Below are 26488 nucleotides of genomic sequence, written 5' to 3' on the forward strand. Positions count from 1 at the left end.
CTTTTCCAAGTAATCATCGGCTGATTTCACACGGACCTACAGCTGCACGTAATTATGCAGAATAAAAAGCATTTTGCAGATTGAGAATACATACAATTGCAATTTGGGCGTTCAGCATCCATCACAGAAAGGTTACAGTGTGCTTCCATGGCCACGTAACTGCCTGCATCTAAGAGCCACGTGCTGAGTTACTGGCACAGAGCCATTTAAGAAAAGATATGATAGCACGTTATATCCTGTATAAGCTTGGAAATAAAAGTTTCAAAAAAATATTATCGCTACATGGAGTTTTAGATCTAGGGACACTCACAGACATGCAGAGGGACTAAAAGAACGGTTTGCATCCCAGGTCTTGCTGTCACCATAAAGACAAGTGCCACAGTGGCAGCAAACTGCCTGCCTTCCTTCTGTTGTGCTCCACCACCTCTGCTTGCAGGGATAGTCTAGGACACACCACCCAGTCCCTTTCAGGTCCTCTGGCTTTTAAGATGGTTATTTTCCACTTACAATGATGAATACACATTCAATTAACCAGAAGACATTTACTGACACTCATCAAACAAGCAGCTCCTAACAGCTTTCCAGACTTGAAGGAATTGAAGATTCGAGTTACTTGTTGCCCAAGAAGTTGTCTCACATCTTTCATTTCCCTTCTCTTTGGTGTTTTCACATCAGATTTCTTCAGAAAGTGTAAATTAATTAATTAACTAACCCTTCAGGGATAAAAACTCCTTGGTCACAAATAGCTGACAACTATACAGGTCTGTTAAAACAAAGTCTTTTTGCAAAGTCATTGGCTTAAGTAACGCCAACAGAACTAAATTGAAGGCATCATGGAAAAATCTGTTTTCTGGAAAGATGTAAAAGAGGATTCATTAACAGATGTATTTACTCTGATAACGAGTTTCTTTCTTCCTCTGATGAAGAACATGGAAAAACACACTGAGACTCTGGTGAAAAACAAAGAAGCAGGTGACAGACGCCAGCACGATAAGCAGAACAAATGGGATGGAAACGATGGGGACGGGTGATGAGCTCCGATACGGGGCTTGACTCCGGCGCCACAGACAGGGGGAACAAGCTGAAGAATGCAGTGCTCGATCGGAGAGAGAAACACCAGTCAAGATGGATTTCAGAGAGGTAAAAGACCAGATTAGTCAAGGCACAAAATAATTGTCTCGGAGCCCTGCAGTAAGCTGAGGTGGAAAAAAACAACAGAATTTTTTGAATTATTCAGATAGAAGCAGGAAGACAGATGTGGCCCAGAAGGGCAGTTCTTTGCGCAGATTAAGCTTAAGATGATGCTCAGATTACACACATAAGGAAGAGTGATTTTTTTTTTTTTTTTTTTTTTGCTAGGAGCCCCCAGGTTCTCCAACAAAGCTTTGATTAAAGTGCTTTGCTGCTGGACCTGCTGCATATTCCCTACCAGACATAAGTCAAGCTGCTTAGCATTCAGCATGTCTGTTGTTTTTTCTTTTGGATACCTGAAATGTGTCTTATGAAACTTTTCAACCTGCCGGGGAGGCTGCAAAAACACATGTAATGATAGATGAAGAAACGAAGTCTGGAACTGAGGGTAACATTAACTCTCAGAAGACATTACTCTTCTGCTACCATTAAAACCCCATTTTTCTCCATTTCATTTACGTGCCTGTTGCAGTTCACCTTGCTAGGAAGGAGAACCATGGGGGCACTTCTGCAGCCACAGGGAAGGCAAACCTGAAGCAAAACACCACCCAAGGAATCGATGACGACTCTCTTGCTCCCGTAGCCAGATCTTCTCTTTTGAAAGGGTCCTCGCTGCCACATTTTGTTTGCTCACTCAAGTGGAATTGGCCAGCTCACTGTTATCAAACACAGCGCTTGCCCTGCACAGACACACCGTGGTTTCTCTGGAAATCCATTAACTGCTGCTGGCTACGTTAATACACAGGCTCGCTCCTGATAAAGACGTTAGCAGCTGTTTCGGGCAACGAACCTAGACCTCTGAACAAAACTACAGCCTTTTATGTCTGCGCAGCCTTTTCTTAGTTTATCTACAGCACAGAGCTTCTGAACCTTAGCACTAGACCAAATTATGCAGTCATTTCAAACACTGCATTAAAATACCATCCAGCTGCTATAAAAGGAAAAATGAATGGTTCCAGGAGGCAGCTCCACAGCAGACAGCCCACTGTGGGTCTGAAGATAAGAGGCAGCTGCCAGAGGTAAATATAAGCATTATTTATGGATGTGGTGTCCTTGCTCATCTGAATTTCGACAGCCATTGGAGATGCAGACTGGATGTGTACAGGAAACTCGCTCCCCACAGGGTTCAGCTACACAGGGGGTCCAATCAAGCCCACGTTTGCCATTAGTTCCAAAAAAAGGACTGCAACTACAAAGCAGGGTTGCTTTTTACCTTTTAATAGCCTGAGGACAGGCACCTTGAACTGGGAACTCTGTTCACAGTCTTTCCACTCCTGGTTGCATCCCTGCTCAATAGGTGCTGCTGTCACACATCTTGTATCCACCTGTGTGACACAAGTAAGATGAAATCTGTACATGTTGGGAAGAACCTGCTCTGCTGAAAACAGCACCAGCAGCTGCTGGGGCATAGGAGGGCAGTGCTTTTGCTTTTTGCTGAAGTCTCACCTTCCTATTGGAGTTGAATAATTATATGTTAACCTGATTGAGATCCTCCAAGGCCACCCATCTTATGAAAAGAAGCACAGAGTTGACAAAGCCAGCATTTCTGCCTAGCTGAAAAATGGCATGCAACTCTTAAAAATAAAGCCAACAAGAAATGTTGTAATAAAGAAGTACAATATGAATAAACACAGAGACAGTTGCAGCTGTCATCTTCAACGCCATGGGCTTCAGGCCACTGGGATCTCCTGTTATAAATTGTCATCACAAACACTGCTAGAGGACATTTTGCAATACCTTTTACTCAAGCGTCAAAAGATGTCAGAATAAAATATCAAGCTTTACTTAAATTACTGCAGAGACGAACAGAACAGGCTTACAAAAGGAGTCTGATATAAATTTAGAACTGTTATGAAGGAGAATGTTTCAAACGAGGAGCTGCCAACTGCTCGAACCACAGTTTCAAAAAAAGCCCCGAACCACACAACAGTGTTTCTAATCAGCGTACAATAACAACGCAGTGAGCAAGCATGCGGATGGGGAGGAATGCGGCATCGCTGCAAATCCAACAAAGGCATCCTCTTTGTGGGGCTGCAGCTTGGGACAATCGAAGAGAAAAGACTTCACTTTGTATAATAAAGCCCGATCTCAGCTCTGATGCTTCCAGGCTGGCTGCATCTCCTCTGCCCATCCAAGACTATTAAGGTGGGGTGGCAATGGTCACGGTGGGACCAGGAGGTTACAGACAGCACAGATGCCGGTCTGCGATCAGACAGAGAGCATTTGCCATTTCACATACGGTATTTCCCATGTCGACTTGTCAGCCACACATATTCCAATGCTGTTTGATGGAAGAGATCAGCAAACACCAGCCCTTGTGCAGAGCTCACAGAGAAACAATTCCCAGACCTGGGCTGGAAGCACGTGGGAACCTCATCAAAGCTCAAAAACCCATTCAAAATGTAAGATCTCAAGGCTTTCTATGTGTGAAAAACACTTATTTTAAATTAGAGCTCCTTCCTTATAACTCCTCTCCAATAACCAAAGCCTAAGAAGCACAAGACAACCAAGATCTGTACGTGCCTGGTCTGCACAGGGGACACACCACCTTGCTCACTGTGCCAAGGAATCTCATCAGCGGTACTGGAGGTAGATGCCCAGTGCTACCACCAGAGACCCCAAATTTGCTATTTCCACTCACAGTTTACACAACAGGTTTCAGGACAATTAATCTCACTTCTTAGAGTCCCTTCTTTCAGTGTAACGTTCGCTGAATTTTTGCGCTTCTTTTAGTGACTGCTGCTCTGTCCAGACATTTGGGTGCAGGCTGCACATATAAAATTCTTCAAAGCCTTACAAGGCACTTGGTAGATCCAAGCTGCTCTTCTTGATGGTGTAAAAGAGCAAGTATATGCCAAGATAACATTTTTACAGTCCTTTTTTGAGAGCCACTGCCGTGTAGCCTTTTCCAGACAAATTCCACTGAATTCCACTAAAACTTTCAGACTATCAATGATCTATGAAAAAAGCATCAAGCATTTTAGCATCTGGAAAATAATGTAGCTGCTACACACATCATTGCTTTATCAGGAAAGACAGCTATGAGCTGTAGGAGTCGTGGTGGGACAGTCATGTCTGCAAATCCTCAAAACCTCAAGCACTCCATCCATTTGAGCCAACTGTAATGCTCTTTTGTAAAACACACAAAAATAACCGGTCTCTTGGTTCCCACTAAGGCCAACTGTGCTGCTGGTCCAATTAGTCATGAGTGGGACGATCAGATAGCAGTGTCCTGTGCAAAGCCCTAAAATGTCCCACAAATCCTACGCTTCCTTCCTCTTTCAGACAGATTGGGATGTCTCCTCTCCTGCTCCCCAAGACCAGGAGGAGACCTCTTACTGCAGTGAGGTTGCAGTTAGAGCAGCTCAAATCCTGCTCTAGTGTACAGAGCAAAAGCCAGTCGGTGGTGAACCACAGAGCTCACTGGCAAATACATTTTGGCAGTCAGGGTGCTAATGCTGTAGGGACAGTGGACAGAAAGCACATGCAATGCCTGTCTTTTCTCGATGAAATTCATGGCTTCTTACTTAGTGATTTAGTCATGAGATTACTTGAGAGCATAATCATCATGTAATGAGCCACTGGAGTCTGATGCTCTGTCTCCCCCCTCACCACACCCTGATTTTTTTTATTTTTTATTATTTTTTAAACCAGGTATTAGTAACAAACCTTTATCAATGAACACCTGAGATTTGTGAGCAGAGACATCACTAAGAACAAAGATACAATAAAAGCATATGTGTCCTTTGTTAGGAGAGATTCAAACTTTGCACAAGGGAAATAATTTCCAACATGAGAGGTTGGTTTCAGTTACGGAACTTGAACACACGATCTCAAAAGGGGAAAAAGAACAACAACACAAAAATCAAAATATTTACAGATGACCCTAAATACATCACATTAAGCATTTACCTACTTCCAACATAACAGACTGATCTCACGGACATTGCTCAAGGCGTTGCATGTTCTCATACAACCATATGACAACAAGAAGGAACCAGCTTGGGCCACGCTCTACGCTCTTAAATTGAGGAACACAGGAACAGTAGGTGCAGAAACAGCCAAAACAAGTCTTGCAGCAGAACAGAGCTGATATACTTTGGAGGATATAAGAAAAAAACAGAAGTATTTCTGTTTACCAGCCACAGAATGTAATTCAGAATTCCTGGAAACCTCATATTTAGGAAAAACATAAATTTGCTGACATTGTAATCCAAGTCAGACCATAATAAAGAAGTTACTTCATGCAGTGCCATCCCAAAGCTAGCAGCAGCACTGGCTACCCTTGGAACAAGCTGAGAGAGGCTGACTGAGTCGTGGCCACCCCAAAGCACCATGCAAGGGCCAAGGACATGAGAGGTCTGTAAAAGCGATAATGGGAATTTTCTGCAGAGGAACTCCAGCTCCTCCCATACAGGAACTGTGACTAATGTAGGCACTTCAGAACCATGCCAAAAATGTCTTGGAGGTCTTAGATCACCTCTCTGTTGTGGGATGAATCAGTGCTGCAGTTTAGGGAATGATGTATGAAGGCTACTACTTAACTCATATCACTCACATACATTCAGTGATGCACAACTCTGCTCTGGAGATCATTTACACAACTCTAAGTCATTAAAACAGTTAAACACAATCACAGAACAACACGTAAATCTGCTTTCCAAGAACAGTCTAGAAGGTAAAGTCAACTGTTTTCTAGCTCCACACACATCAGCTTCTCCTACATTTAAATAAAGTAAGTAAATAAATAAATACTAAAAGAAACTCTAGCAGAGCTAAGAGTACGTTTCAAACTCATTTCAAAGCTTTGAAAACCATCCCAAGCGTTTTCCTTTTAAAAATAAACATCGTGTACAGACCTCTGCTAGCTTGTAGGGTAAGATGAGCTTCTCTCCTACTGTCACTGTCTTTCTGGTAACCAGGGCCTCAAAGAGCATTTCTTCTTTTACCTGAAACAAAAATCTTGATGTTAACAATTATTCTAGGAATAAAAAAAAAAAAAAAATCCATTCTGTTTCACCAGCCTTCACAAAGTTAATGTTCCATGCATAAGAATGAGCTAGATATTGGGAGAAGATAACTCAGCCCATAAATCCAGCATCAGAAAACAGACACCACAGTATTCAAGGGAACCTGATTTTCTGCATTCAGCCACCTCATTTCTAGCAAGTTCCCATTGGTCTCCTTTGTTCCTGCTGTAGCTCCTCCCTCCCATGCTTTTTTCCCCTTTGTTGGCAAAATAACTCAACTTTCTAGTGTTATCAAGATGACATAATACAAATTACTCTACAAACAAACCAAACAGTGTCACTGGTTTAAGAGATATATCTGGATGGGATTGGGTTTTAAATTCTTGTTTTGTTTTCTGTTTTTCAGGGTGGGGAGAAGGGAGGAATTAGAAGGAGAAAGAAACCTTTTGAAAAGAAAAGCACCTGATATTTGCTCTGATATTCACACCTGATATTTAACTCCCTGAAGAAACCAGTTCCCAACCAGGCGACAACCACTTGCTAATCAGCCATTTGCAGGAAAGGCAGTTGTATAAACACAGACACTTGGGCAAACAGGTAAATGGTGCCAACAAATTAAACATTCCCTGCTACTAATTGTCAGGAGAAAGCCTCCTGCGCCCCAAGATTCAAGTTCCTGTTATTTTCATCTTCTTGAGAAATCCCAAAGCGTGTCCTGTCTACCAGAACAGATGATGATATGCTCATGCATAAGTTATACCTAAATACTTTGAGTCATTCACTCCTCTCTTTGCTAAATTTCAATGTCAAAACTGAAATTCTTCATCTTGGTGAAAACCTTTGAGCCAGGACTTAGCAGCTATACCTTGACCCAGAGATACTGCCATTGGAGGATATGTAACACGGGCTGTACAAGCTGACTGCCCTAACTGAACAGCCCAATGTGGACACCAGACCAGTTCACATCACCTCTATGGAAAGTTAGAAGCACCAAATCCATATTTCTGAAACCATCCTAGGCCTTTTTTATTTTTGTCTATTTTTAAACACAGGTACATCCATTTATGACTTGGCATTGATGATGCTAAACTTAGCAGCTGATGTACTTTGGCTTATTGGTTTAACCCAATAATGAGTGTTGAGAGCAATGCAAACAAGCCAGTTGAGCCTAAGCTCACAAACCATTGCAAAAATTATTCCACTCTGGACAAAAAAAAAATATTTCTTTGTACCGGATGTACTGTCACAGGGTTTTCCCTGATACACTCCAATTAATTTGTATACAACAAGTCACCGGGACACAGCCTTCACTTACCAACAAGTCCTTACCGTGAGGAATCAAACTTCAACACCTTGAGATTAATCTCACTTGTGCTCAGTAATACCCTAGAGCCCCCAGTTATTGCAATTTTATTTTGCCTTTCAAAACAAAGTGGGGGAAAAAAAGTATCTTCTGGTTAGCCCGGAAATCCACAGCAAGTTTTCACATTTGGTTTCTATTCCTCTACATACAGCAAAATGGCAATTTGCTAGGCTCTCCAGCCAGAACGACTGATCATTTTCTGCGTGTGCCACTAAAGCACGACCTGAATCAACCCAGTCCTCATCTTGGCTCCAGGTTCCCACTCAGTTCTTCTTCAGTCCCAGGCTCCCGTCTCATCGAACGCAGTTGGGTCATTTGCTGACTCGAGCACGCAGCCAAAAGCAAAATGTGGACAATTTTTCAGCAGCTTGCAACTGCGGGACATCAGCTGACATCCCTCAATTGCAAAGCCTGGAACAAAAGTGAGTTTTACACCGTCCATTTTGCCGCATGAACAGCAAATACGCTGAAGTAGGAACAAGGGAGGACTGCTGCAAACCCACAGCCTGCGTGCTGGCTTTTTTTTTTTTTTTTTAAAAAAAAAAAAAAAAGCAATAGGCAGAGGGGTATCAGATGGTTACTAATCAAAACAGTCCAATGCAATATTCTTGGTGCCCAGACTAAACAGCCTGAATGCTTCCAAGTCTCAGATTTGTCAGTAAACATAGGCATTTTAAATGGTTTTAACAACTACCCGTACCCTTCGCCCTCCCCATCTGTCTGTGGTTCTCCATAGCTTCCTCTTCCCTGAACTCTCTGGATGGGTAAGACCTGCAGATGTGTGTCCTACATCCCAACCCTGCTGATGATCTTTTCATGAGAAAACATACTTGGCAAGGATGGGATATTCAGCTCCAGATGGGGATCCTCCAGATCTCTGCCCACAACTAATGCCCAGCAGAGCTTGGTCTGATTACTTCACTGCTGAAAGTCAATACCTGACAAGGAGCACTGCTGACTTGGCCAAATTTTAATTGAAGGTCAGAGCTTTAAGGTGTCTGATTCCTGATATCCATAGGAGCTTTCTAAAGATGAATTCAGCATATGGCAATGACTAAAGATGCCTGGTGCACATGGTTGCTGTTTCCAAAGCATGCATCCCAAGCATCCTCCGGTATTCAGTATGAGTGATATACTAAAATGGAGACAAAACCAACCTAGGAGATGAGCAAAGAAGAAAACACAACTTATTCCTTTAGTTTGTTCCCTGGGAGTCATACTTTTGGGTTACGTTTCAGGGACGTTTGCTTTCCAGTGCTAAAAGGGCAAGTCTCAAAAAAGCTACATGGCCTGTAGGAGTTCCTACCTTAATTACAGGGACAAAACACAGATGTTAGAGTTGAATGCCACATGCAAGTTGAACGGATGCTGGGATGGCTGGTTGACTAGACCTCTAAAACACAGTTAAGGATGACCTCCAACCCTGCCACTGCTGTAAATGTCAAGAGAGGGAGGCAGTAGGGACAGCAGGGACAGCCAGGCAGCCTCCCGCAAAGGCTGGACAGGAGCCCAGGCGGGCTGTGATTACTTCTCCTGTAATGCTAGGGTATTGTGTTATGAAGTAAAAGGAACCATTTCCAGCTTGAGAGCAAGAAATCTTATCTTCTTCTCTTTCCTTCTAGTTGCTTCCATGTTTGAGAACAGGATTGAGATGCTCAGTGCTCGTTCGAAAGCTGCTTGGTATGGAACGTAAATACAGACAGTGCTAGGATGGACTTCATTTTCTATCAGCTCTTCCCGAGAAAGAGCAGAACTTTCTATTCTGACTTTCTTTCAAGCCAAGCTATCTGACGGGAGATCTGGCTCAGAGCTTCACAACCCCAAACTTAACCGGAGAAGGGATGCAGAAGAAAAGGCTGGATGCCATGCTGAGCGCAAAGCGCCTGCTGCCCCATAAACCTCTCCTCCTTTTCCCTGCTCTGTTACATTCTGAGATGTCTATCACATGAGGAGCACGCTGTCTGGGGGATTCCTGTGCAAAGCCAAAGATAACTTTTTAGTAGAAAAAAAGCTTCAGCACAGTTTCCTGGGGAGGTAGATGTTGGCTGCAAAAGCCAACATGGTCAATGTAAAAGAGAATTGGCAAAACTAATTTTGGATAGCTCATAACTTATATTTACCACTATTTGCATTGAGTCTGGTTATCTAAGCCGAACAACTGAATAGAAAACTATTCAGTGAAGACAGAATTTGTCTTCCTTATTCAGCGCTCTCCATGGAAATAATTTCCAGTATTAGTAAATGCACATAATTAAAACATTCTTGCTCTTCTAATGAAAAAAAATAGTCAACTTTAGGGTGATCTAACACTTGATCATTTCTAATGGATGACTTTTGATAATTATTCTTAGGAATTCAGAAATCAGAAACATACCACAATAGTTTAATAAAACCACAGATCCTTGCCGACTTGCAGCCCAAAGATTGAGTTCAGCTACGAGTTCTGAACAAACAGCTCCTCAAGCTGAACTACAGCTCAGGGTGAATTACACATCCAAATACAAAACCCCTGCTGTTCTAAGTCCATGTTGCGAGGCTGGAGAATTTTTTTGTTTGGACTGATGGAAAGAGATGGATACCAATAAGCCCACAGAAGGAGCACTTCCAGGTTTTTCCCCAGAAGAGTTTTACACAATCCTCCATCGTTTCTGAAGAGGATTTCTCCCTCTGCCTGCACTAATTTCACTGCTTGCACAGACTTCCACGTCTGTTCAATCCATCAGGCAGAACTGACATCACGCTACAGCGCCGTATTTCAGCAAAGTTTAAACAAAGGCCGAGAAAAACCTGCCAAAACCCTCACATAATCCGCACGCTATGTCTATTCTTGAGGAAAGGAATCAGGGTCTTACTGTAAATGAAACAATGATCCACGGAGTCTGGCCAAAATCCTATATTGCAATTTGCTTTTTCAACAAATGCTGGTCTGAATGTTTTAATAAACTAAAAACATATTGGACTGGGCTGTCAGTATCTAAGAAAAATAAAATCCATCTCAGGTCATCAACTCCTCCCAGATTCCTTAAAAAATCTGCATATTAGCTTCATTTTATAGGATCAGAAGTCTCTTGATACAACGGAAGGATAGGTATCAGAAGAAAGAAAGAGAAAATGAGAAAAAGAGGAAGAAAAAGAAGGGTGCTGTCGCATTAACTACTGAAGGTTCCCCAGTTGTCCTTAGAAACTCAAAGGTTTCGTTCTTTCTAATGTAGAACAGCAAGCTCATGATACTTTTGGTCAGACTGGCCTTTGGAGGGGGGAAAACATGGCTAATTTTGCCTATTTGTTTCAGTTCAGACACTCTGGTTGTTCTTCTCCCCAAGAAAGCAACCACCCCCTTGGTTATGTGCATCAGGACCACTGGATCCCTTCTTGGCAGCTCTCAGATCCAACCAATTCAGTGCCCTTTCACCAAACCCAATTAGATTTTTTTCTTCTCTTCTTCTCATCAAATCCTTGAATGGACAAATCGAGCAAGTCATTTAAAGAAAAAGAAAAAAAAAACAAACACACACCCCCAGGATTTTTCTCTGTATCAGATCACAGAATAGATGGTTCCTTGCATCATTTTGCTACACCCAGCCTGTCCTGTCAAGCACTCAGTGGCCGTATGAAAAGAAATTGTAGTATTTGTCAACTATTAATTTTCTTCTGAGATGATTTTTCAGTCTTGGTAAGTAATAGCAAGAGCTAGGGAAGGAATTAGCAACTTTCTAAAGCCAATTCATATTTTTAGCAACAATGGCATGAAAAGCAGAACTGTATACTTTTCAGTGACCACAAAATAAATAAGTAAAATTAATTACCCAAATGAGACAAAAATACAAAGTGTCAAATTGTTTCAACCAATATTTTTGGTCTCTGGCTAAGATTTCACCACACTTAATTTGGACAGTTTTAAGTAGCTAACTAAGTGCAATGTAATAATGCTTCATCTGTCTGAACCCTTTAGTCGTCCCTTTGGTCAAAACTGAATAAACATTACAAAAGATTTATTCAGGTCTGCAAATGCTGAGCATTTCAGAAACAAATCAGCTTCTTAAAAGGCGTTTGCTGCCTTTATTTTGGCTGATCAGGGAGTGGGTCTATCAGAAATTTTACACCTGCGGGCAACATCTGCAGTTCCATCCAAATAAATGCAACTTAAAGAACAAGCAACACTTATCCAAACACAGCAGCGCCATTCACAAACCATACCTGAGATCTGCACCGCCGTTATCTAATTAACGAGCTTTTCATACTGTATAGGATCAGTCTGCTCGCAAAAGACTTACCAAGAGCAACAGAAAGAGATCATTTTGCTCAGCTACACCAGATTCTAGTGCTTTTTCAAAATAGTAAAGTTTATATATGTATGTACGTATGTATATTTTCTACAAATTGTTGACACTATCTGCAAGTGAGCATGGTGTCCATACCTGTGCTGTACCGGAGCATGGCACTAAGCCACCGTTGGATCTGTATGCCTCAACTGATGCATAATTTCAAATGCACACGTGCAAAAAATACGCTGATACCTTACAGCACACAGATGTTGCAAAAGAATTTGTTTGCAGAAGAAAGCCAGGGCAAAGACCCAAAGCCTGGAACTTCTTCAGATCTCTAAGTCACTCTCTTATTCAAAGCTTTTTTAAAAAATGATTACTTCTTAAATGACTTGGCACTCTTGCTACGACTTGATATGGCCATTTTTAACAGGGTCAGATCAACAACATTCTAGTCCATACTCATATTTTCCTTCTGTTTATTTCTGCAGTCTGAAGTCCAAAATGCAAAGAGCATCCAGCTGCTTATACCCATACTTTACAGAAGCTTTCCCCTCCCTAAATTCAGAGCATTAATGAAGTGCTATGAAAATCTGAGAGCCAACTCCCAAGAGTTCAAGGAGTAAGATAGCACAACAGCTGTTTGAGGGAAGGAATGAGAGAGCCTCACATGTGCACGAAAGGACAACAAGTTATCTTCTGACAGGAACATAAAATTAGCAGAAGTTAACCTTCCACGCTGTCCAGCAAGTTTTGAGAAGGACCAAGGAAATCTAAGACAGCTGGAATTAGAGTGCTCTCCTCTGTTTCAGCAAGTTTGGATATGATGGGAATTGCTCAGGTGAGATGTGACAAGGACAATAACAAAAGAGCAGAGATTGTACAGTTGTTTTAACCAACTACAAGGATAACATTTCACGATCACTTAGAGCTGCAAGTGACTTAGATGGCAAGGATTGCTTCTGGCTATCTGTATCCACATCAAGAGGTTTTGTCCATTGCTATTGAACACGGAAAGCAAGCACAGGGCAACTTGGCTCGCTGCAGTAAAAACTCCTGAGCAAATAATGCCACAATTTCATAACCTGCACAAGCTAACAGGGCAGTCTGGTTAAGAACTTCTGCACTGACCTGCATAACTAGATATGGCCCAGGGCCATCAAGGCTGAGACACTGAAACCTGTCCCAAATTATACTGGCACAACAGTCATCCACAGAGAACAAAATCCTCTTTGTAAAGGCTCTTACACAGTAAAACAGCAGATAGCATCATCAGGCTCAAAACAGAATTAGATAAATGCACAGATAGTAAGTCCATAAATGGGTACTACAGGAAGCAGACTGAGATGCACCCTCCAGCAAGTCTACCACAACCTTTGTGGATGCTGGCAGAGTAACAAGAGACTGCAAAATGTGTTGAGTTCACTCAAAATCTCCTATTGCCACTACCTGAAACAGAAGAGTGGGTCTTACAATTGCTCCACTTTCTTGAATTGTTTTTAACAGAAATACTGGAACAGATTTCAGGAGCATTGGGGAATTCTGGTGAGGGAGCTGATGGCTGGCAATTAGAGAAAATAGCATGTTGAATGGCAGGTTTTCTTTCTACCTAAAACTGGCTTGCAATCTTCCAAATTTTAATCAAGGTAACACTATATTCAGTCAATTAAACAAGTGTATTGAAGCTGAAGATTAGGAAGAAAAAAACTTCACATGAAAAGCCTCATAAGAAAATCCTTGTAATGTCTCACTGGGAAACACAAACAGTCTACATTAACATAAGACAACTTACCATTCATTGTAACTGGAAACAAATTCTATTATAAAATAAAGGTAGTTCATTAAGCATGAAAGTTACAGGACAGAAAGCAAAGACTTACCTCCAGCAGGTCCGACACGATAGGCAGTATTTCAGGGTTACAAATATCGATGGAATCATCCCGATAGGTCTTCTTTTTATAACGGATGTTTCCCAGATGTAGTATTGCAGACAAGAGAGAAAAAATTCTAAAGAAAATAGAGAGATCTCATTTTCATTTTTTTTTCCTTTCTTTTTTTTTTCTTAAAGATAATGAAAAAGCAAACTACATGTTCAATGCCAAAATTGGTTGCAAAACTTTTTCAAATATTTATCAGGATCCCATCACCATGAAAGCTGAAAAGCTACAAAAACACTTCCAAATTCTGTTTAAAAGAATGCAGCACTTCTCAGTCCACGACTTGTACAAAATATCCTGCCCTTTCCACAATCCCTTCAGTTCCCAGACATCCAAGTGCCATCTTCATATTTGACTCATCCTCTAATTTTTAGTCTGAAGCAGTTTCTGTCCCAAATCTCCAAGTGTTTCTTAAAAATGATGCTCAAAATAAGCATCCACTTTGTAATTTTTTTCCATTTAGTCAAGTACTAAACTTGCATCACTACAGCCTTCTTGAGAAGTATTCTGCAAAATCATTCAGGTCACCTAATTCTCAGCCTGAAGTTCAACACATTAAACCCATGGTTACAAAATGGCACTCCATATGAACTACAAACTGAAATCATCAGGATGAATGATGGCTGACTTCAGCTATATACTCCATTTGTCCCTCATTCTACAAACTCTGGGGAGCTAAAAATGATTAAAATTGAACTTGATTCCTAGCCATGTCACCAGTGTGTCTGGACAACACAACTTCACCACTCCAAGCCTGTCCTTCATTATCTCTAAAATGGAGATAGTGATTCCTCATCATGAATTACTTGAATGCCTTTATAAACAATTTTCTTCTGTAGCTGTTTCCACAAAGGTGAAAGCCCATGCTTTGCTATAAACAATCACTTCAGAAAGTAATAACAGCACTTAAAATGCCCTTCCCTTTTTTGCTCAGCTGGAGGTGGTTACTTTTTCTTGTTGAAGTTGCACAATGCCAAGTAGAACAGATTTGCTCATACAGTGAAGAATCTGCTACATTTTTTTTTAAGAGAGGCAGACATGCTTTTGACAACACGCACTAGCAGAAATACAAGAACTTGTCCACCAAGTAAAGTTATTGCACAGTAAATCAAAATGACATCCTACTCCATTCAGTCCAGACACTTACCGATTGCTTTACTCTGCCAATTAAAGTACCTTGCCGTACTGCAACCCTGCACTGTAAGCAGGCTTTAGAAAAGCCTTGTCACTGAAACCTGATTCTTGCTGCATAACAAGTCACCTGGGGCAGAATACAGGAAGCAATTTGGTTCTGCGCTACTAGCTCCTTGCTGCTGCAGTATCTGCAAAGCAGCTTTGTCTCAAGTGGGATGCAGTGGCATTTGCTCGTGGAGTGAAGATGCGTGATGCTTGCAGGAGAACGTGAGCATGTGCTTGGTGCAAAGCAGACACACGTGAAGAATAAGGACCTATACTGATATATACCCTATTCATAGTAAAGACATGTATATTTGGCTTATCTATTTGTGTGGAATGTATAGAGAAAAAGCAGTATTGATTTCAGAATTAATTTGTTATGCTTGGGATAAAGCATGAACGTACAAAAATGATTTTTGGGTAGGTGAAACAAGTTCTTTATTGGATCAAAATGCAGGACAATGTCTCACACTTTTAAGGGCTTATAGCTGGCTCAGACACGTGTTAAAAGGAAAGAAAAACAATGCTTAAAAAAGGAGGGAGGTAATCCACCCAATTGCAAAATAATGCTAGCTGTTAGCATCTTAAATGTCATCTACCCAAGGGTTTCAAGTGCCATTAGCACAAAGCAGTAATTCCTTGTTCCCACATAAAGCTCCAGGATTTCCGATAAAGGAACAAGGTTCATTAAATTACCATTTGAACATTTTTACCTAAACAAGCACAAGCTTTCTCACTGTGTTCCAGTTACTGATTTGCCTTTCAGCAATACTTATGATGTCAAGAAAAAAAAAAACACAACACAACAAAATCACTGTAAGATCATTTTTCAATACCTATTTTTCTAAGCCTGTTCCCAACCTTAGTAACTTACTTGTCAAATTCATTCAAACCTACTTGAGACTTTGGAACAATGAAGGCAGTCAACGATTAACACAACAGGAATTACTTTGTGGTTTCAGTGAAGGACAATCTTCATGTAAAGCATGTAATTCCTTGCACTTGGTGGAAGACAGTATTGCAAGCCAACTACAAAAATCTAGGTTTTCAACTGGCACCTTCACTGTGTTGGTGAATGAAGGCCAATTGGAAATGAGCCCTCAAAACCAGCAATTGCATGGAAGGGGATTAAGTGTGATGACTAATAATCCGGATTTCTAATTAAAACAGGATCTGGATTCATGACATGCAGAGTAAAACATGACTATTCATGAACATACAAAATATATTTCCAGGTACCAACTTCCTGCCAACACTCATTTTACATAAAGAGTCATTAACTACACTAATGATGGGCATAGTTTGCTTATGCCTTTATATTTTGTTTACTCCTTTATTGTACGAATGGTCAAGCACCATTCTTCTTTCTCACCAGCCTGAAACATTATGCAGAGCAAAACAGTTATGTTAGCAAAAATTATGTGATTTTTTCTCACTATTTAGGGAGACTGTATTTACAGTAATATTATATACATATTTTATATTATCATGTTATTTCAATTAATCAATATAATCTCTAATATGTTAATACATGTTAATATGGAAAAGAAACTCACTGTCTGCGAGTCTTGGGAAGAAACCCCACCATCTCCATGGCGAGTTGTAGACGCTCAAAGTCATGCTTCAAGTCCTCCCCTTCGACGGAAAAGCAGTCCTGTTGGGGTCAAAGAGAAAGATTAAGCATTGACACAAATTGAGGTCAGAACAGGTCCAGATGGCCAAGTCAGCACTTCATAAATATCATCCTGTGATTTCCAAGTCTTTTATCGGCAACTAGGACATTTCCAATCTGGCACTGGGAAAATGAGATATACAGGAGGCCCTGTTAACACGATGCAGACTAACGGTCGCTAATTACCCAACACCCACCCCCTCGGACACTGCTCTGAATCCTGTTCCTGAGAGAGAGCACAAATGCACAGCACCAGAGCAGACAGAGCAAGAAGCACATACGTGATGCAATTAAAATCCAGGATTAGCTCCAGTGGTAAGGCACAATTTTTCTTCTTAAATATTGGAAAACATGTTCACAGTTTAAAATCAAATAATAAATAACAATAATCAAGCTGTCTAGGAGAATCAGTTTTTCAGTAGTCTCTGTATAAGCAAATCAGAGTTGTCATATTTAAAGTAGCACTACTTGGCAAGAGTTTTGGACAAAAAACATATAGAAAGGCTGTGAATTAACAACAATACGCTGTGCATTGTTAACATTTACAGGCAGTTTATTCCACATTAAGTCCCGGTCCATTAAGAGTTCCTGTGAGTAAATGGGAAGAGTTCTGTTTTAAACTGCTTCAAAATAAAATGCATGTAATTCCATGTAATCAGTGAGTGAAATGCTGCATAATGAAGGAAAAGTTTCAAACATTTTATTCACTATTCTAAAATGCTGGTGCATTTTCTGCAGGAATTTGAAGTCCACCACTTTTTATATCTCCCAGAGGCTAACGCGCCATGGCTGAACACTTTAGTTATCCAGATTCTCCTCAAACTGATGGAAGTCATCGATGCTTTCAAAGGAATCAGATGACTTGCTGAGTCCAAATAACACTGACCTACACCAATATTTAGAGAACATAGTGAAACTTACTCTCCTTAACTTAGTAAATGAATTAGCAATGCCAAGAACCTTTTGCAGGGTTTGACTCACTTTTGGTCCCCTTGGATTATTTATTATTCTCTCTCTTCACAGCCCAGATTTAATATTTTTCCCATTGCTAGCTACAGAAATCCCCAATCTCCAATTAGGTTATTATGTATCACACAATATAGTGTTATCTTAAACATCAAAATATTTAGTAACACTTAAATAGAGACTCTCTACAAGTTAATCCAGGTGTATAATTTAAAAATTGCTGCTGCTGCTGTAGCGACAATGAATTAAAGCAGCTACATCCAGTTTCTTTTGGTCATTTGTCTGTGAATCATCCTTACACCATGAGCAAGCGTGCACAGACTTCTGCACAAACAGATCTGAAAATCTGTACTGAACACAGCTACATGAATACAAAAGTGAACATCATTAAACAGATACCAAGCAGTCTTAAAATATGTAAATCATAAATGTAGAATATATAAAATTATTTTATCATATCAGCTTTGCATCTCACAATAGATGCAAAGCAGGCATTTTAAGCCTTACTGAGGTATCAGTGGTATGTTCTTCATCCCACTAGGTAGCATTGGTAAAGTGATAGCTACCAATTATAAAGAGACATTCTTATTTAAGATATTTATGCCAACATAGGAAATTCCTCAAACAGTAGTCCTGTCCCCTCAACTAAACACTCTAGAAGCTCAGAGCACTGCCATAAACCCAGATAACCAAAAATAAAATCTATCGTCGATCCTCAGGGGCAACAAGTCACTACTGCACTGCCTATTTAGAGATGTTGATGAACAGCAGAATCATTCTGAGTAATTTTTAAAACCATACCAACAATCAATGAACACAGAGTTTTAAAATAAACTAGAAAATACCATTTCTGCCTTTCTTAAGAAATACTCGTTAATGAGTGCACTTTTCATTTTTTGTTACAGGTTATTGAAATTTGCCCTCAACAGTAACAGATGTATAGGCTATTTGCACGATTTATTGAAAGGAGTGCTGTACTGACAACTACACTATATATCAGTAGGGACCAGCAATGGGGTTATATAAATCATACAATATCAGGATAAAACTTTTTCACTCCTAACTCAAACCTGGGCTGATTAGCATCCCTGGTCACTACAAATACGCTGCAGATAACTTGGAGGAGATTTCACCATCACTAAGGCAGGACCTGGAGGCTGCAGAACAAAAAATGCCTTGCAAATTCTACAAATAAGGTCTTTTTAAAAATCTTTTTAAAGGGATAACAAGTGCCACTCCTACTGGCCATCCACATTCCCAGAAACAATTTCATTTTGTGGCATCGTTCATCCAAAATTGAGTCACAAGACAACACTGAAATACCAGAGCAGACTCAAAAGTAGTACAATCTATGCCAAAGGCAATTTAACGAACAATTTACATAACAATTCCCAAACTCATTAATCTGTATGGAAAAGCTTTTGGGAAATTATCTACTTAAAAGCAGATGCACTTGATAGTATTCCAGGTCTGTGCTAGGTACTGTTTCCTAATGGATGATTTTATATATATATAAAATATACATACATATATAGTGTGTGTGTGTCTGTATAAATACACATACCTATATATGAGTTTCACTGATATTAGGGCAGACAAGTGTTATAAAATCTATGCCCACGTACCAAAATAGTTATTAACATTCTGCTGGGCCAATTAGTTTCCCAGAGTGTTCAGCACTTCGAAACAGCTGTGAGTTCCCTGCTTACTGTCAAACTGAAGCAATCCCTGGATTTCCAGGAAACCCTTAAAGAAGATACAGAAGGGTTTCTTTATAAGCTGAAAGTGCAGCAGGTAGAGCCCATTCTTTTTGCCACTAGTCCCTTGGAGGGAAAAGGCCAGAGGATGTTTAAGAGCAAATCTTCACTGAAGCCAAGACGTGATCTACCAGGAACATCATGGAAAACAACCCTGAGCAAATAAAATACCAGATCAACAGCCAAATTGTAAGGGCACACAGTTTTGCTATGCAAAATAAGGCAACAAACCTGGGGCTTGGTTTTCTTGGCGTTCCTCCAGTCGATTGTCCTAACCCACTCCTAAAGCAATTAAAGTCTTTGCAACTCATTACAGCATCTTGAGGCATACAGAGAAACATCCACTCTTTGCTCTCTGGTCTCACAGAGCCTCATAATGATGCTAATACAATATTTGACATTTTTAAACCTCCGGAGGCTAGACTGCCTTCCCTTCCTCCTCTCCTAACGACGGTTTGCATCTGAAGGCTTGCTGGCAATGTGCTGATTTAGCCTCAGAGAACCACAGCTCCTTACCAGATAACCTTTTCTTCCAGATACATTCACTGGGTTTGGCAACCATTAAGTGAACGGCAAAATTAGCACGGACAACATGCAGCTGGTTGAAAACATGCTTTCTGGTGCAAGACACAACTGACACAGACCATCACAGGGACACAGCTGCAGGCCACACAAACCCAAAGCACACCACTGACCAAAGCCACCGCCTCTGCCTTAGATGCAAAAGAGGAGCTGAGGAAGGTAAGAAGCATCATGGTCCCTTTTTTGGGTAGATCCATATGGAAAGGACAGCAGAACTACTTTAGGAGAAGAAATTGTTTGCATTCTCAGTAATAGCAGGATTTGATTGTCCCACAGATGGCTGAGGGGTGCTTTTGGTTTTGTTGTCTTTTTCCTGGAAGCTGGACGGCAGATAGGCTGCAACAATCACCATACGTTGACGCTGAACAAGCCATCTCTTAGCGCTTCCAGAGGCTGATTTGCAGTTGTATCAGGAAGCAATTACACTTCTCACAATGCTTCCACATCACAAATTACTATGTGATTACCAATTTACACGAAACAATGTGTATTATATATCAGGAAGGAACGACTGTGAAAACTAGGTGACCAAATCCAAACCAAGCTGCTGATGAAGCTTTCCAGATGGAAGTAAGCAAAAAAGGGCAACAGAAAGAGCATCTATGTTGTCACCAGATAACACACAAGCAACACCACCACAGGGCAGGGGAAAGGGTCATTAACAGGTTAAATTTCATTTCATTTCTGCTCGTGGCTTGTTGCACCTCCCAAATTCAAGTGAGCAAAAGGAGCAGCCCTGCACCAGCGACACAGAAGACGCGTGTACTTGTACTGACCGGCTCAGAGTCATAGCAATACTCATCCCAGCTCTGTCTGAGGGGTTTCTTTGTCATCTGAAAGCAAGGCAGACCGAGTTAAGTAGCATTCGGACCAAACACGACACCCACCACCGGCTCTTCAGGCAGGGCAGCAATGGCGACCTCCCAAGTAAAATAATTGTCACTATTCTGCGCAGTCATTCCTGATCTTCTTTTTCAGCATGAAGTAAGATTTATAGTTCTTTCAAGGCCTGTGATGCTCTGATTTCTGCTCCCAGTGTTTTCAAGGTAGTGGGGATTTCTCAGGCTATCAGCTTAATGAATTTTTAAGAGTATTCAACTGCCATGGTTGGAAAAATCTTTGTTTTGCTGAGAGCAAAGAGGTATTCAAGCAGAGTTGATTTTTGTTTCCAGTCTCAGCCTCTCTCTAGACCTGTATACGTGCTGCAAAACTGAGTTCTTGGTTGAAAGCACTTTCTTTTTCTGAGTTTCTAGCTTTTTCCTATCAGATAGTGATGAACTTGAAAGGCATTGCAGGAGCTCAGGACTTGCGCAGGCTCAGGACTTGGTGTTCCTGAGAGGGACACAGACACAGCACCGCAGCTCCTGTTGCAATTAAATATGGATCTAATACTGCAAATTACTAATTTCAGAATGGATAAATATGGATGTAGAACACAGAAAATATTTAGCAAATAGCAGGGTAGGACTCTTATCATTGGTATGAGACCGAGACGCCGTCCAAACTCAGGATATTTTAAGTAAATTTGATTTTAAAAAAACAAAAGTGAAAATATTTTTTGTCCAACCTGCTTCCTACATTTACAGATCAACAAAACGCTCCGTTATTTCGCTGAAGGACCTGTATAGATTATTTCTCATATGAAATGGAAAATACATTTTTATTTTGCATAACAATGTGAGTTGAAGAACCTGGGAAAATAAAACAATGTTTGACTTGAGGATTGAGTCAGTCCGTGACTTAAGGGGCCTGATTCAGTATTTTATAGCTTTTAAATTTTAGTATTTAATTTTAGTTACACACTTATGCTCACTTCTGGGCTTGTTCTTTTCCCTCTCTAAAATGCAGGGATTTCCCTAGGACACATTCAAGAACTTACTGAGAATGCTCAAGGGTCATTTTATTACTTTTCCCTTATAGGTCTGCAGAGTTTCTCTCCCCATTCATCCATTACTACTTTTACCTTCCTCCTCCTCATTTTCCTTTTTTCCTCTTTTCCTACAGGACACAGGAAGGCAGTTACTGCATTGTTGGGAGTCCTAAATATTAAACGATGCACTGAACTCGTCTTTAGGAGCCGTTTTCTCATAGTTGTCAGCGTTACCTGATCTCCCTAACATGAATGCTAAATGCAGTAAAATGATTATAGAATACCCCAAAGCCCCAAATGTTACTACTCTCCATAAACTGTGTTCAGGTAAATCCAGAGTCTGCTTCTTTCATCTGCTGGATGTACCTCAGCATCCTCCTGCAGCCTTCTTGCCCACAGCAGCATAATTTTGGTTAAAATAAACATTTAACAACCTAAAATATCACACTACTATCAGATCTACACACTACGCACCATGAAATTCATTACTATGCTTTAAATATTAATGACCTTAAACATTAAAATGCTACTAAATAAAGGGAAGGACTATAATTAAAAGCAATATTTTAGGCTAAAACAGAACTACCGGATTGCCCAACAAAATCTGTGAATCTGACAAAACATTCCATCCAAATTATCTTGGCATTTTTAGCTGAAAAACTGCAGCGCAGATGGTCGCAAAGAACACACCACGTTCTCCAACCTCTGCACTGCTTCCGAGCACAGGAGGCACAAACAGAGAGAGCAAAAGCATTAAACTCTTAGTATGTTCTTCATTTGAGCAAATTTCCTGATCCTGCTAAGAGTTGGTGGTAGCCATTAATATCACAATATATTTTGGCTTTGATAGTCCACTTTAAAAATCCTTAAAAAGCCCTGGATAATTGAGATATATTACAGAGCTAAATTATATTTCTAGAAATAAAGGTTATTTGCATTGCACACTGCATGTAAGTTGCTCTCCAACTTGTGGGCTAAATCAGTCTTTATTGCTAACCATGTCTCACGTCCAAGAAAACGGCAATTAGAGTTAAAATCAACATGTAACCTAAGTGCTGTTCCATGTCATCCTACGCCATTAATTGTGTTTTTGAACAAAAAGCAGTAAATTTCCTCTTTACAAGCATCAATGCATATTAAACAACTGACGTAAATTAGATTTTCTAAAGTTTGAAGTTAATTGGCCATTGGTAATACCTCACACATTTTTAATTCTGACATTTTCAGTAGTTTTTATGTTTTTATATTAAGCTTCTTGTGTCATTAAATTCAAAGGCTCATGCAAACAGCCAGCCAAAATTAGGACTATCTTATCCAAGATACTACTTCTTAATGGTCTCCTGGCATCACACATTTTTCTCTTTTCTTCTGCTCAGCAGACAGATGTTAATGACTAAACATTCATTCAGAGAACAGGTAGGTTATCACTGTTTCTCCCTTATATGCATTGTGTTTATAGTCATCTATTTAACATATCCCAGTTAGGGGACAGAAAATGGAAAACACCGATTTTTCCATGCTATCAGGTGTTCAGGTTGCCAACACCGATTAATTTCCAATATAGGACCACTGCCTATAGAGCAGTGGACAACCCATTTTCATTACTGCACACATTTTCTTCATTAGCATTAAGCTTCAGCGGTGGAAAAGATAAGACCATGTACTGCCAGCACTACTGGTAGAGTATTCCCACCTGGTTGAGGTAATGATATTCCTCAGGCTGCTTAAGATGAAATGCTGATCTCTCTTCCTCACTTGCTCCTGCCAGGAGGTAATAAAATACATGGTAGTTCCTGGTAACAAAGAAAAAAAAGATGTTAAACATGAAAACAACCAGCAGCATTGAGTAGAGAAACACACATAAACCTCATAACTTCATTTTCCAGCTTCTGAACTTGGACTTGTGTGCAAAGTTTTAATCCATAGATTGGGAGAAGTCCCATGCTTTTTAGCTAGTAGGGCAATTTTGAATGAAGTTAGAATTTTAGGGAATAGCACAGCAAAATAAGAAACTAAAAAATTCATAAATTTGGAAAGGAGAAGAGACGCTGAGTCCCATGTCACCAAAGCCCTCCAGATAAGAGACAAGCCCAATCTCCATCTCGTATTGGACTAATCTTGCTTTGATGCAGAAACAGATGAAAGCTCCAAAGACGATTTACAAAGATTTTTTAGATCTAACATATAAATATACAATAAAGCCTTCTGCAATGACTGGAACGCTCGACACTGATGGTGGTTTAGGAATGGCCTGAGACCACTGTACATCGATGCAAAAGATTAAACCAATTAATGGAGATTTAGATCTGCCTCTTCGTCCAAGGACGCCCACTCTCCAAGAATATACTTAAAGAATTCCTAGCTGACATCGTTGTGTTTTCCTCCAGAAACATGTGCAATATTTATTGGAATCAAAACACTTTTGCAATGCAGAAATTATTACTTTTTAATACTTCATTGCCACAACAAAGTAATACTTTTGCAGTTGCAGTTCTGCATGACAGAATGGAAAAATCTTCAATTTTTTTGGTTACTCAAATACTTGGAATACTTGAATTTTACTAAAAAAACACAAGTGACACTCATCTGTTTTGCTTCAAAACAACTACGACATGGATTAATGCTAACAGCATAGCAGAATGTAAAACCACAACTTTGGTTTATGCCAGACATTTTCCAAGAGAAATCAAGTTAATAATTACAGCACCCAACAGCGCATTTATCAAGTCTGAGGCTGTGTGTGCCATCTAACTTTGGGATCAATCCATCAGCATTAGAGAAAACTTCCCGCACATCTATCCCAAAAAGGAAGCACAGACAGAAGTGCCAGTAGTTGAAAGACAACATGATGGAGAGTTAGAAGCAGCAAATTTATTACAATCAGAATAAACAGTTACTGAAGAGGACGTAGCAATTAATATGTTGCAAGTAGGAAAGAATAATTTGCTTAAATTTGTTGTCTATATAATCTTAGCTTTTTCTAGAGGCCTTTCTGATGTTTTCAATCTGGTAAGAGCTATAAAATAGAATTAAAATGTCATCTTGTCCCCAAATTAGATATTAAGTAGTTTACAAGTTGTGCAAGAAAACAAATGGTATGTGATAATCCATATGACATTAATCATACAGACAATGGAAAATATAAGTCAAGGACTGTTAATAAAATAACAAAGTCTCTTTTCCCTGGGTAGTACATTCCTCCCTAAACAGGCAAGGAGACAGCAAAAACAGGCTTCTATGGCCAGACAGCATCTTAGGAAACAAAGCCTGAAACTAGACAGACTTCGGTGCCTGAGTCCAAAATTATGAATAAACACATGCATATAAATATAATAAAAAAAACAGCAGAAGTAAACATAACAAAAATTGCAACAAATAGGATTTTTTTTTCAGTTTCAGATACACCTTCCCCATCACCCAGAGCACTACCAATGGTTCTGGGTACAGCATCCTCCATCTGTCTGGGGCTTCAAGAAGCACAAGTTGTTAGGCCCTGAAGATGACCAAACGAGGAGGGTTTGATGAAGATTTAATGCAGGACCTGTCACGAGGATTGCTTTTACCCTTTAACCCTATGCAACCCAGGGCTGGAGCTTTCCAGCCCAGCAGCTGGCTGCCCGCAGGCTTGCTGGCTGGCACAATGCACCCCCCAGTCTTTGCTGCCCCATCCCACGGGATGTTCCCTTTGGAAATGGGAGTGGCAAGTTTCCAACAGCCCTGGCTGCAGAGAGCAAAACACCTTTCCCCCTTGGCTGCTGTTCTGCTAGGCTACAACAGCAGACCCAGTGCCTGCAGCCGTTTGAAAGATACAAATCCTGCTCAGTTATCTCAGCAAGTTTTTGGCAGCGTCCTTCCCTCCATGCACAGGTATTTGCTGCTTCACTGAGTCGTTACGGTATGTGTGACCACTGACGTGTGTTTTTTTTTTTTTTTTTTTTTTTTGAATAAAAGACATTTTCAGGGGGCCAGCCCATGCGATGATACAATTTAGTGTCACCCACTCCGGACCCACACTAAGAGCTGTTGGAGTTTGGGCTTGTCTCCTCAAGCCAAGATGCTACAAAATGTAAACACGGACTTTATCCGTGAAGCACACGGCTAGAAGTGCGAAATCCCGATTCCCTGTGCCAGTTCAAACAGGGATTTAAGCCGTCTGCGCCATGCTATCAACACATTCAAGAGTCAAAGCCAAGCATGGAAGCAAAACACAGGCACCTACCGTTCGTTGTGCTCCTGGTACACGAGTCTGGACTTCTCCAGCAGATACTTTTCAACATAAGCACTGGAAGGAGAAATAAAAGCGTTATTCATTGACCCAATATTCAACTTAAATGAACACAGCTTTACTGGGACTTTTCAGTTTTAGTACACAAAAAAGTTTCAGCCTTGTTTCACTTAGTTATATAAATTTCTTCCTAGGCAGAACAAGCCCAATATTATGTTTGGCTTTTGAGGTTTTTTGGTTTGATACAAAGCCAAAACTAACTTGGATATGAAAAACATGATCTCAGACGAGTTAGCCTATGGGCAGGGAGTGCAGGGGGAAATTCTGACAGAAACTAAGAATCTCTGATACCTATTTAATCCAAAGCCAGCAAAATAAAATCGCTTGCAGACTGAAATTCATGCAGAAACTCTACTTCAACAAGAAATACATCTGGATGCAGAAGTTTGCAAGATAAGATTTAGCTGCAGATTCATTACCCAAATTACCACCCCCACTCCCACAACAGCCACTT

At 40.4% G+C, this 26488-nt stretch overlaps 1 protein-coding gene across 18 annotated transcripts in view; it reads right to left on the reverse strand.

Annotated features, from left to right (window-relative positions):
* MYO9A (myosin IXA) overlaps window positions 1-26488 on the reverse strand; it is a 192915-nt gene that overhangs the window by 92148 nt on the left and 74279 nt on the right. For 16 of the 18 annotated variants that reach the window (XM_068695727.1, XM_068695739.1, XM_068695741.1 and 13 more), the window contains exons 4-9: window positions 25969-26031; window positions 23443-23542; window positions 20656-20712; window positions 16459-16556; window positions 13670-13796; window positions 6051-6140 (exon numbers count right to left, since the gene is read on the reverse strand). In XM_068695727.1, coding sequence (XP_068551828.1) covers window positions 6051-6140; window positions 13670-13796; window positions 16459-16556; window positions 20656-20712; window positions 23443-23542; window positions 25969-26031 — 535 coding nt within the window. Of the gene's footprint in view, window positions 1-6050; window positions 6141-6215; window positions 6314-13669; window positions 13797-16458; window positions 16557-20655; window positions 20713-23442; window positions 23543-25968; window positions 26032-26488 lie in introns of those variants that run through there. The other 2 variants (XM_068695738.1, XM_068695742.1) reach the window with 2 other exon arrangements.

The sequence above is a fragment of the Anas acuta genome, chromosome 12 (assembly GCF_963932015.1).
Source record: "Anas acuta chromosome 12, bAnaAcu1.1, whole genome shotgun sequence".
NCBI classification, from domain to species: domain Eukaryota; kingdom Metazoa; phylum Chordata; class Aves; order Anseriformes; family Anatidae; genus Anas; species Anas acuta.